General features: G+C 41.4%; 1 protein-coding gene across 2 annotated transcripts in view; it reads left to right on the top strand.

Annotated features, from left to right (window-relative positions):
* Window positions 1-12,937, top strand: part of AP3S2 (adaptor related protein complex 3 subunit sigma 2) — an 81,360-nt gene that overhangs the window by 39,243 nt on the left and 29,180 nt on the right. The window contains exon 4 of one of the 2 annotated variants that reach the window (XM_004709880.2): window positions 1,092-1,163. The exons of the other annotated variant lie outside the window; for it this stretch is intronic. Coding sequence (XP_004709937.1) covers window positions 1,092-1,163 — 72 coding nt within the window. The remainder of the gene's footprint in view (window positions 1-1,091; window positions 1,164-12,937) is intronic. 2 annotated transcript variants of the gene reach the window in all.

The following is a 12,937-nucleotide window of genomic DNA, read 5'->3' as shown; positions in this document are numbered from 1 at the left end:
ATAGTCCAGAAACATGGTCATTCTTTTTCCTTTTTTTAAGGTAGTATTGCTACATCAGACAGTGTAAGATATGACAAAATAATAATAATTTATAAATTATCAAGGGTTCGTGAGGGAGGGGTGGGGAGGGAGGGGGAAAAGCTGATACTAAGGGCTCAAGTAGAAAGCAAATGTTTTGAGAATGATGAGGACAACATATGTACAAATGTGCTTGATACAATGGATGTATGATTGTGCTAAGAGTTGTACGAGCCCCCAGTAAAATGATTTTTTTTAAAGAGTATTGCATTTTGAGTAAAGGTTTACCCAGCACTTGAGATTGCCAGTCAGCAATTATTACACCAATTGTTCAGTGACATTGGTTACGTGCTTCATAGTTTATAAACATTCTCATTATTTCCATTCTGTTTGTTCCATTTCATCCATACACATTTTTTTCCTCCATATACATTTTTAATACATCCCTTCTATTATTGGCATGACTAGGTTCCAGGGACCAAGTTGTTATGTGGAAATTGGTATAATGTGAAAATGGAGGATGACCAAATCAGATCACAGAATGGAGGGTAACTATAAAATTGTGTAACTGCCAAATTACATCATCACAAAACTGTGGTTACCCCTGAGAATCAAAGCCAAGTTGACAGATAGATACCCTTGACCACACAACCAGTGTTAACTCTCACTAACACCTTGGGTTTGTTACTGCCAGACGCAGGTTTTTATTGTGCAAAACAGCTGAGTAGTAGATGCTTCTACTATTATTGTAAATATGAAATGTTGATGAGTAGTAGGTATAATTCTAACAAGTTTCCAGTAGTCACAGTTTAATTTATAATGAAAAGTAAATCAAAGTCATAGATTAAATAATATGATGTTAACGATGCAGCTTATGATTGGGAAAGGAAGCTAAATTTAAGGGATTGGCTACGTTGCTAGGCCAAAATCAAGCTTTCTTACTATAGGAACTCAAGTTGAGGTACATATGGTAATTGGCTAATTTGGAGAAAAAGTGCCCTAATCACTTTCAAATGTAACATTCATGAAGATGTGTATATGTTTTACATGATCTATTTCTCTTTGTTTCTCAGGTTTTTGTGGAGACCCTGGATAAGTGTTTTGAAAATGTTTGTGAATTGGATTTGATCTTCCATATGGATAAGGTACATTCTCTCTCAAACTAGATTTACTAGAAAACCTAGAGGCTAGGACTTCTTAAGCCACCTCTACACCTTCATGTTCTTTCTTTTAGTTTCTTACCCTGAAAATAGTCCAAGAACCTATTTTATTTCATAACTTAGGTTTTAATGGGGGGTTTTTGGCAGGGAGGGTAAGCTCTGTTATCAATTTTAACTTGTACAAGATTATTAGACCTACTGTATATATGTGAGTATAAGCTGACCCGAATATCAGTCGAGGCACCTAATTTTACCATTAAAGCGGCATTAAAAATGGCAATTTTACCATTAAAACGGCAATGAAAAACTCTGCACATACACCAGTATATACAGTAATAGCAAGGTTTACCTACCCGAAGACACACTACTTAGTGTTGGGCAGTCATGTGGTAACTGGCTGCCCAGCTACAAATCAGACAAATCATTTCATGGTGGTTATAAAATGAGGTTCCTAGGTTCATTATCACTGAAGCTTTAGTAGCTTTTTAAAAAGTTACTGAAATAGTTTTTCCCCTCTCTAGATAGTTATATAGTGATTACAACATCAGTCATACCATCATCTTTTAATTCCATTTTCCACAAACTTTTTGAGGCTTACTTTTAGAATGTGGGGTCAGGTGATACTCTGTAGGGAAACAGACCATCAGAGGTAGAAAGGAAATGGCCCAATCTCTTTTCTCAAATTTGTTTGGGTAGCACAGCTAGGACATGGCCTTTGTCCCCACATGCTAAATTAACCATCAAGGGCCTGTGGACTGCCAAACTTATTTTACCCAACTGCTCACGTGCTTTCCCCAGTGCTGTTCCTTGATCGGGACCTGTACATGTTAGGTCTGCTTGGTCCTGTTCTTCTCTTCACTGGTTGCTATCACTGTGATCCATGTACCCTTGATGGGAGATCATGGTTAAGGTGTTGTATTGACACCGTGGCTGCTAGAATGGCCTCAAACATAACAATTCTGACACCAGCTGCCCCTCCAATGCCAGTCTTTCCTCCTCTGCTGGGTTGACAATTCATTGCAGTGGCCGTGAAGAGAAGTAGGCAGTGCTCATGATTTTGACATCTATTGGGGAAGCGAGTAACAGGAACTGGAACAGATCAGGGTACAGTTCTTCAGTTAGAATAGCCTTTTCTTACTTGTGCCTGCAAGCCTACCTCTCTCTGGCCTCTTGGCAATCCAGCTCACCTACCCAGGTCCTGCCCTGTTCTGGCAAGTGTTAGAAAGCTCTTTCATTTTGAGAATGATGATGGCAAATGTACAAATGTGCTTGACACAATGGATGTATATATAGATTGTGTTAAGAATTGCACGAGCCCCCAAGAAAATGATTACATTTTTCAAAAGTTAAATAACAATAATAATAATTTTAAAAGACCTCTTTCAGCTCTGCCATAACCTTGGCATAAACCTTGGTCCAAAGGTACTGAGTTCTCTCTCCATGGTTCAGCAAACCCACCATGCTATATCCTGCTCCTGACTCTTCTTTCTTGGTGGTTGTCTGATCCTGTCTCTCTGCTTACAGCTTCATGCAGTTGAGAACTTCTTAGACCCAGGAGATGAAGACAGAGAGAGGGAGAAGCAGCAGCACAGAAATGGCCATGCCAGAGGCAGCAGACAGTAGAGTGGGCTTCCTAGCTCACAGTGAGAGAGCTGTGTGTCTTTGGGCAACGAGCTTACTAGCAGAGTGGGGTGCCTCCAGGCACTTGACTAAACTAGATTTGCCAACCCACAGAGCCAGAGAGCTGAGCACCTTAGGGCCAAGGCTGTCTGGTGGTGTGAGGTACCCCAAGGCACTTGGCAGAGGCAGGCTTGCTGACTCACAGAATAAGAGTGCTGAACCCCTTTGTCTGAGGCTTACTGATGGAATGGGCTGCATCTGGGTACCTACTGACCGAATTAAAGAGCTGTTTAGTCCTGAGGAGGGCAGAGGTCCAAGGGGCTGGGGATCTGAGGAGTCAAAGGCCAGAGAGAGGCCTGCCTATGGGCATGGCTGACAAGAAGCAGCCCTGAGTGAAGAACTCTATCCTAAATTGTAACCTATTATTTCCCTAATAAACTCTGTAGTTCTGCATATTGACTGTGGGACTATTGAAATGAGTAGTGGAACCTGGCATAGATATAAACAGTACTGCAAGAGGCCAACTGGTGTCAGAATTTGTAACAAGGTTGGAGAGAAAAGGATTATGTCTGATCTTTGTATCAGGGAATCAGTCATGGGCTGATGCTGATAGTGATTCTGTCTCCCCCTGGCAAAGTTTAGAGGTCAGATGCCTCTGACACCCCATTTTATATCTCGATAATAAGGAATTCTTATACATGAGTGTGCTGTATCTCCCCACTTCTTGAAGTCTCCTCTGATGTCTCTCAGTGAGCCATAGGTGTTTTACATGTTTTCCCCATGGATGTTTTACATATGAGAGCAAGTCCAAAAGTATTGCTATGCACACATGAGTTTATTCCAAACAAAACAAGCGTGCCTAAACATGTCTTTGAGCTTAGTGGTTGGCTGCAGACACATTCTTTCTGTCTTTCCTAGTCTCTGTAGGATACCTTCAGAAAGATTCAGTCTCAACAGTGACTTCCATGTGACTCTATGGGCTCATTTAAATTCTGGTTAGAGAACTGAGCTCAGAAGGTTGTGGTGACATTTTGGGGGGTTCCAAAGGAATAATCCGGATTGATTTTTTTTTTTTCTTTTTTAAGAACAGCACAGGCCAGCCGTAGGGGCCTATTAGGAAGAAGGTTGCAGAAAATTAAAACTACATTGGTGAGAAACAGTCCAGGAAAGTTGTGCCAAAGAGTTTTTTCCATTGCACCAATGCTCCTGATCATTCTTTGAGGGTAGCAAGGGTCCACCTATGAGAATTTCATGGGGAAATCATGCTCATGCCCCTTCTGACTTCGTTTTGGTTCCAGAACTCAAAGAACCTTTCAAAGGAATGTGATTTGAGACTCTCGAGGATGCTCAAACTACCATGTCCTGGTGTAAACTAAAGAGCACAGGCCTCTTCGGGAAAGGCTGAGAGATGGAAACACTGCATTCAGAAGTGTAGAGAACTGGTGGGGGTGCATTGATCAGCGAGCAAACTTTTAGTTTATGAAATGCGATATCTGACATACATATGGCTTCACATTGATATTTTTGTGAAATTAAGGTTCCTGTGATTTTTTTAAATCATTTTATTAGGGGCTCACACAACTCTTATCACAATCCATACACACATCAATTGTGTAAAGCGCATTTGTACATTCATTGCCCTCATCATTCTCAAAACATTTCCTCTCCACTTAAACCTCCAGCATTAGGTCATCATTTTTCCACTCCCTCCCTGCTACCCCCTCCCTCATGAGCCCTTGATAGTTTATAAATTGTTATTTTGTCATATCTTGCCCTGTCCAACATCTCCCTTCACCCACTTTTCGGTTGTCTGTCCCCCAGGGAGGAGGTCACATATAGTTCCTTGTAATCGGTTCCCTCTTTCCTACCCACTCTCCCTCTACCTTCCCTGTTTCGCCACTCACACCACTGGTGCTATAGGGCTCATCCGCCCTGGATTCCCTGTATTTCCAGTTCCTATCTGTACCAGTGTACCTCCTCTGGTCTAGCCAGACTTACAAGGTAGTATTCGAGTCATAGTAGTGGGAGCAGGGAGGAAACATTTAGGAACTAGAGGAAAGTTGTATTTTTCATCATTGTTACATCGCACCCTGACTGGCTCATCTCCTCCCCAAGACCCCTCTGCAAGGGGATCTCCAGTGGCCTACTAATGGGCTTTGGATCTCCACTCCACACTCCCCCCATCATTCACTATGGTTAGATTTTTTGTTCTGATGATGCCTTATACCTGATCCCTTCGACACCTCGTGGTTGCATAGGCTGGTGTGCTTCTTCCATGTGGGCTTTGTTGCTTCTGAGCTTGATGGCCGCTTGATTTCCTTCAAGCCTTTAAGACCCCAGAAGGGTTCCTATGATTTTGTAGCCATACTTTTGGATTCATCCTTGTATATATCATTAAGGTATGTTTTTATATGTTAATGGATATGATGATTGAAATAATCTATTGTTCTTTACCACTACATAGAAGCCACTTTACTTTTGTGTGTTGCTATTGAATCCAAAAATTATGTTAAACCCCTAATTTTAATATCCTATTTCTTTTGCTTATTCCTTCTAACACTTATTCCGCAAAGGTCTTTTTCATTCCCTACACTGGTAACGAGGACTTCCAAGTGCGATGTGGAGTAGAATTGGTAATTGTGCTGTCTTGTCTTATTCCTGACTTCAAAGGGAACTGTTCGCCCTATGCCCTATCGTTAACGAGGTTTATTGTTTGCTATAGACTTCCCTCCCCCCTGGTAAATATTCTCTATCAGATTAGCGAGTGTCTCTCTTCTTAGTTGCTAAGAATTTTTAATCTTGAAAAGATGTTAACATTTATCAAAAGCTTTTTTTCCATCTCCTAAAAGATGCATGTGGGTTGTTTTTTTTTAACCATATGATTTCACCATTTTTTAAAATATTTGTCACCATACCTGCTGACGCAGTGAAGTAAGTATAGTTCTGTGTAATCTGGGTATGGCAATTAGAGGCCATAAAAGTGTTCTTTCACTTGTCTAATAACCACATAACTTCTATAAAGTATTTTACTGCTGCAAACTTTTAGTTTATAAAACATGATATGTGATATCAGGAATGACTGCCCATATATCCTGAGGTTACTGCAAAGTGATGCTAAAAAGTATCCCAAGAAGTGGCCGTCTATAGGTGGCTTAATTTGAGTGGGATTTCAAGCTGATCTATGCCCTCTGAAAGATCAGTGTTTAATTCTGCATATCTACTGTTGGAAGCAGAAAGTGGCCTTTTATCGAGATAACAAGGAACCTGCCATAAAGTCATGGAGATATCACTGTGAATGCCGCCCTTCTAAGTTGAAAAGCCTCCCCGCCTGGAGGTCAGAAACTCCCATCCATTTCAGTCGCAGATGCTATGGCTGGAGTAGCAGGCCTGTGTAGATGGTTGATGAAGGACGGGGCTGCAAAAAGCTTGTGGAAAAATGGAATTGCGATCATGGAATTTGTGCCACCTCTGTGGATGACTACTGAATTCCTGACTTGACAGTTTTATTTATTTCTCATCTTCAACTTTCTAAAACATGTGTGCTGTTACCTTTATTATTATTGTTATTATTATTATTACTGCTTCTCTCCTCATCACCTCTCCTCCCTTTCTTAGAGGGTTTTGTTCATTCAACTTCTAGAACTAAATCCTCTTCTCGTGTCTTTCCCATCAATGCACTATAATCTTGCTTCAGTTATTCACTTTGAGATAGCTATATATATATATATTTTTTTTTTTTTTTTTCCTTCTGCATCTACAAGCTCGAGCCCTGGTGATGAGTTTGGGTTTGTTTTTTTTGTTTGTTTCTGTATCTACATGTCTTCATAGATCACCCTTTTCTCTCACAGAATACAGCTCTAAAATCATGTTTCTGCTGCTCCCTCTAACTATAGCCTGTTTGCATTCTTCTGTTCAAGATCAACTTAAATGAGTGAGTGTTTTATGCCCAGTCTTTCATTTCTACGGCATCTGCCCCCTTTCTAGGGTCTAGTTTTAGTTCTATGCAGAATTCACTGATAACCTCCTTATCTCCAGCTTTCCTGGACATCACTTTCTGGAATGTTGCTGTAATGTTGATATTGGTGGTCATTCTCTGGATCAGCTCCACCTTAATCTTTTTCTCCACCTTGTGTGTGTGTCAGGGAACTCTCCTGGTTGTTCTTCTATCTTCTTCCCACCAGAGGTCAGTAAGTCATCTTATTGGTCACCCTGACAACTTTCTTCTTGCCCGCTCACATTACTCTCATCGGTATCATCCATTGCTCAAAATCAAGCTACCATGTAGGTAGATGATTTCCCAACTGTAAATTCTAACCCTGATCTGTAGCTCCAGTTCCATTCCTATATTTCCTCCTAAATGCCATTCTACTAGTGTACTTGCTTTATTTCAGCATGTGTGTCTCCTGAAAACATTTCTTCCCTCACCTTCCCTTTCCAGCCCTGCAACTACCATGCTCTGTGCCAAGTCCTCTTACTGTGGCTCTCCAGACCTAACACCCGAATCAGGTTTCAGTGATTGTCGTTGAAGTGTCTCTTTGGGAGTGGGAGGGGCTGAGTGGGAGTCTTAACTTTTTCCAGTGATTTGGGTGAAAGTTTACAGAGCAAATGGTTTTCCAGCCAATAATTCATACACATTTTGATTCATGACATTGACCGCTTTCCCCACAATGTGCAGCATTCCTCCCACTTCCTCCCTGTATTTACCCAATCCCTTCATCCTTTTTCCTGCCTTCTGAGCAATTGCTTCCCTCTTGATCTCATGCAGTTCATTCGCCCCAGTAGTACAGCCCTCCTTGATAGAACTGTGGACAGAATATACTGGGGAACCCTGGTTGTGTAGTGGGTTATGCGTTGAGCTGCTTGCTCAATAAGGTCACTAATTCAAATCCACCAGCTATTCAGAGGGAGAAAGAGGGGGCCTGAACTTTAAGGTATTTTTATTTTTTCTTCTTCTATATCTACTTTCTTCTACCTTCCTTGTCCTCAATATCCAGTCAATCATCAACACCTGTTGCTACTTAACATTAGAATTTTTTCATATCTTGTTTTGCCAATTATTAACCTTTGACACACCTGCTTTTATATCTCTCTAGATACTTTTTTTCCCAGTCCATTGAAAGTGAGTTGCAGACATTATGACTTTTCACCTCTAGATACTTCAATAAACAGCTTCTAAGAATAAAGACATTCTCTTACATAACAGGTTGTGCAGAGTACTCTAATTATATGCAGCATAATTAACATAAATGGAAATGTAACACTGATACGTGTGGTTCTCTCATATACACATACTTCATACGCAGGTTTCCCCAATTGTCCCAATAATGCCTTTTATTATTATTATTATTAAAAGATCATTTTATTGGGAGCTCTTAGAGCTTTTATAACAGTCCATACATCAATTGCATCAAGCGTATTGGTACATACATTGCCATCATTATTTTCTAAACATTTACTTTCTATTTGAGCTGTTGGTATCAGCTCCTCTTTTTTCCCTCCCTCCCCCAATAATAGTGCCTTTTATATCTTTTAGTTGTTTTTAATCCCAGTTTCAATTAAGAGCCCAGGATAGCCTTTAGACCCTTGGTAGTTCTGTGGGTTTGGTGTTGAGCTCCTAACAAGAAGGTCAGTGTTTCAAACCCACTAGCTGCTCCACCATCTGCTCCTGCCATGTTTCTAGCATTGCTCAAATCTGAACTAACCCAGTGGCACTAGGTGTGATTTGGTTACTGCCTTTAGTTATCACGTCTCTTGATGTCACTTGGGACTTACCAGGTTTTTCCAACCATATTCTCTCATATATTTTTAAAGTAATTTCCCCTGTAAATTTTATTAGTTTTGTTGCTTAGTTCTACAGCAAAACATACACCAATTCAACAGTTTCTACAATTTACTGATGTTTGATTACATTCTTCAAGTTGTACAGCGATTCTCACCCTCCTTTTCAGAGGTCATTAGCATAAACACTGTCCCCCCAAAGTTCCCATCTAGTTTTTTAATTGCTATTGTTAATTTGACCCCCATATAGGTAGTCCTTCACAGATTGTAATGCTCAAGATAGACCTTTTTTTACCACTTAAGCTAAACTGTTGTTCACTGTTATGATGACTTCGGGGATATCTTCTGTCTTAAGATTGAAGGATCTTCTCAAGGCAGTTGATTCAGAGGCACCTCCCTTCCTGGTGATGATCTTGTGCACTGGTGTTAGACACATTTTCTTGAATTAACCCCATAGACTAGATCACACCTGGTCTTCTCCTTGGCCAGGCATCCAAGTCTCGTCACCATTCATCCCTATCCTAACTCCTGGGCCTTACTGATCATTACTCTTGGCCAGATAGCTTCTGTTCCAGCCAGAGCACACTACTTAATTCTGTCACCAAACTCAATGCCACTGAGCCACTTCTGACACACAGCAACCCTGTAGGGCAGGGAAGAACTGCCCTTGTGAGTTTTTGAGACTGTAATGCTTTATGGAAGTGGAAAGTCTCCCCTTCACCTTCGGAGCTCACCCTTGGAGTAGCTAGTGGTTTCGAACTGCTTACCTTGCGATGAGCAGCCCATTGAGTAACCACTATGCAACCAGGGCTATGCGTCAGAACCAACTCCATGGCACCTAACAGCAACAAGGGGGAAATGCTGAGGGTTCAAAATTGAAGTGAACTGATGAGCCCTAAGATGAAAGGATCATAAACAGTAATAAGATAAATTGTGTTTGTCAAATGTCTCTCCTAAGAAATAAGCTCATGATAGCATAGCTCATTTACTTCCCCCACACCCTAGTGATAAGACAGATACTGTGTTTTTGCTGGTCTCTAGGACTGAATAGTGATGGCAGAGCCTTATCCCAGGGGAAAGACAACGCCCTCTGATAAGCATTGAGGGAGGCTAACAGGTGCCTAAGGCAATCTCTTCAATTGTATCCCACCCACCTCCCCCACCACAATCAATTTCAGTGAGCGACATCTTATCAGAAGCACCTTCCCCTTTCTCTTCAGAATGTCATTCCATGCCTTGAATTTGCATGGAGGGGCAGGGCAGGGGAAGAGGGGACAGGTGTCCTGCTCTCCCCTCTTGATAACACCTCTGTCTATTGCACTTGAGGAAGGACATTGTGTCATTCTGAGTTAATAGAAACTGCTCAATGCCTCCCCCTCAAGTAATGCCCAAGACATGTCCCATACTGGCCATACACTGGCTATGCGTCTGAGTGATGGACACATATTTCGTGTAGATTTTTGGTAGAGAAAAGGAAAGAGGAACTATTTGGGGCCTGATGACTGAGACTTCTGAGTTTTAGTTCTTGTGAAAGGTGCTAGTTGACCACTTGACCAAAGGTGCCAGTATCTGACCATCCCTGTCACCTCTATTTCCCTATCTGAATTTGCCTAAGAGAGAAGAGGGCCAACCTGGTGTCCCATCACATCCTGAGGCTCTCTGCTGATACTTGAGACTTGGTAAGAATTTTGTGACAGAATATTTTTCAGAGGCCAAAACCTTATTCTCTTAGGGCAACACCTACTAGTAATAATGATTTATTAAACTTCTAAGACCTCTGTATACCTGTTCCTCACTTATTGATTATCTTCATTACCTGACATATTGCATTTGTGACATAGTAAAAAGCTGTCCAACTATTTTGCTCATTAGCGACGTACATCTGGCAGTAACAAATGCCAATGTACAAGGCAAGAGTAATATTGCCTGTGACGGTCAATACTTGGTGTCAACTTGGCTGGGCCATGATTCTCATGGATTGGCAGTTGTGTAATGGTGCAGTTTGTGATCTGCTGTGGTCATCCTCCGTTTTTGCATAAAACCAATTTCACCTAACAGGCCTGGTCTTGGGAGCATAACCACTTCACTGAGGAGAAGGTGTAGTTTGTTAAAGTAAAAAGCAAGCAGGAATGCTAAAATTGCTCCAAACTCTGCAGTATATTCATTGCTTTAACTTTGCACTGCTTCAGTGCACCATCTTACTGATTGCCTGCCATTTGAAATGGCCGAGATCCTTTTTGACTTACTTATTTAATCTTTCCTTATTACTCACTTAGGGTATTAGGGTAATGATGTAGACAAAGCAGCAGAATTTTTGTGTTCGAGTTTTCTGTTCAATATCCAGCCTTTCAAATAAAACGCAGTGTTTTCCACATTGTAATCAATAGCAGAGCTAATTTCTGCCAGTGAAATTACTTGGGAACAATGCAGGTAAAACAGGCTATGGATCACTTGCAGTGCTGAGAGTCTACAGTTCTTATTACTGTTCTGTGTGCTGCAGAGGAGGTTTGGCCCATCTGAGAAGCAAAGCAGAATGTGCTGGTCCTTAGCAGAGCTCCCCTGCCATCCTGGATGCTTGTTCTCGGTCCGCATTAGCTAGGTAGTACAGCGTCCCCAAATCCCACTGGCTTCATTCTTGCTCAGGATACACGCCATGGTCGGTTGGTGAGGTCTCTCTGCTCATTATAATTACTCAGGGGTCCACTCAAAAACTCCCTCCTCAACATGTTTGTTGGCTCCTAACATGGCATACCTCATTGTACTCATATTTCATTTGTCAGAGCAAGTCACATGCCTATGCCTGAAGGACTAGGGGAGTACAGTCTTCCTAAGTACTCAGAGTGGGGAGAACCTGAATTATGTTTCTAATATTACTGATGGCTACCACAGTTCGTTTGTATTTTCATTTGCTTTCTTAGAGGAAATACTGATCATGTGTTCCAGTATCATTGTTACAAGAGGAGGAACCTAGAAATTGTGATATCAGAAAAATAGAGAAGTGTTCTTATTAGAAGGAAGGGGTCATAGGTCTGTGGCCTGTGTGATGCCCTTGAGATATATATGCTTAGGCAGTATTGGCTGAGTACCACAGGAGTGACTAACAGTTCTAACCAGCAATTAGAAGATGAATGATAAGTGAGAAGAAGAGCAACGAGGGCTGTTTAAGTTCCTGAGTAGAGAAATCATCAAGGGGTGGGGTAGTCATGGCATGAGAAATTAGTGTTGATTAAGCAGGTGCCAGTGACAAGCATTTTGCTAGGTACTTTGTGCCCAGTAATCTTTTGTAAGAGATCCCTGTGCAAACGAGGAAAGCGAAACGTATGCCAAATTGCTTGCAAGGTTTAAACCCCGTGCTGTGTTATCTCATCTAAACCAGTTTTACCCTTTTGGTGTGGTGGTTAGTGTCTTAGTTTATCTAGTGCTGCTTAGCAGAAGTACCGCAAGTGGGTGGCTGTAACAGAACAGAAATTGATTTTCTCACTTCTCAGACTAGAAGTCTGAGTCCAGGGCTCCAGCTCACGGCTTAAGGGAGGTATTGGTTCCTTGGCGATCATGGACCGTGGCATCAATCTCTCCCATTTCTGCCTCCTTTCTTGATTGCGTAATTTCCTTTTATTTGGTGACATCTGTGAGACCCAGAACTTGATGGACCTGTCTTGTTTTTCTGGATCTCACAAGCTTTTTTACTTGGACAGGATGCAATCTTAATACTTTTCTTTGTGTAAAATAGGCCATCTCCTTCTCTGGTAGGTTTCCATTCAAAGAAATGGACTTAATACTTTTCTTTGTGTAAAATAGGCCATCTCCTTCTCTGGTAGGTTTCCATTTATACAGGTTTTACTCTATCCCCCAAAAAATGGACTCAAAAAACAAGCTATACTGATACTGGATTGTACACGTAACAAAGAAAGAGGCCCAAATAGGTTCAGAATCACAAACTCAAAACTCACTGCCATTGGGATTCCAAATAATAGCGACCCTGTAGAATAGGGTAGAACTTCCCCTATGGGTTTCTGAGTCTATAGCTCTTTATGGGAGTAGAAAGTCTGATCTTTCTCCCAAGGAATGGTTGGTGGTTTCAAACTGCTGACATAACCCAGCCACCAGGGCACCTCAGCCACAAGTATAGCAGTTAGGATTTACAACACATATTTTTAAGAAACACAACTTAGAATTTGCCCATTATTTCCAAAATCACAATTCCAGAAGGAACCAAGCGTACAAGTATCGAGGTGAGATGTGTGTGATTGCTGAGGGCCACAAAGGATTTGGAATTGTGCATACAAACAGATCTGTCTTGGAAGAAAAGAATTAAGGCTAGGAATGCTCCTTAGAGGCAAGGATGGCAAGACTTTGTCTCA

Source organism: Echinops telfairi, unplaced genomic scaffold (assembly GCF_000313985.2).
Source record: "Echinops telfairi isolate 266 unplaced genomic scaffold, ASM31398v2 ScPeMD7_7409;HRSCAF=8447, whole genome shotgun sequence".
In the NCBI taxonomy this organism is placed as follows: Eukaryota; Metazoa; Chordata; class Mammalia; order Afrosoricida; family Tenrecidae; genus Echinops; species Echinops telfairi.
Note: the sequence above shows the minus strand (reverse complement) of the source record. Positions and strands in the feature narration are given on the sequence as shown.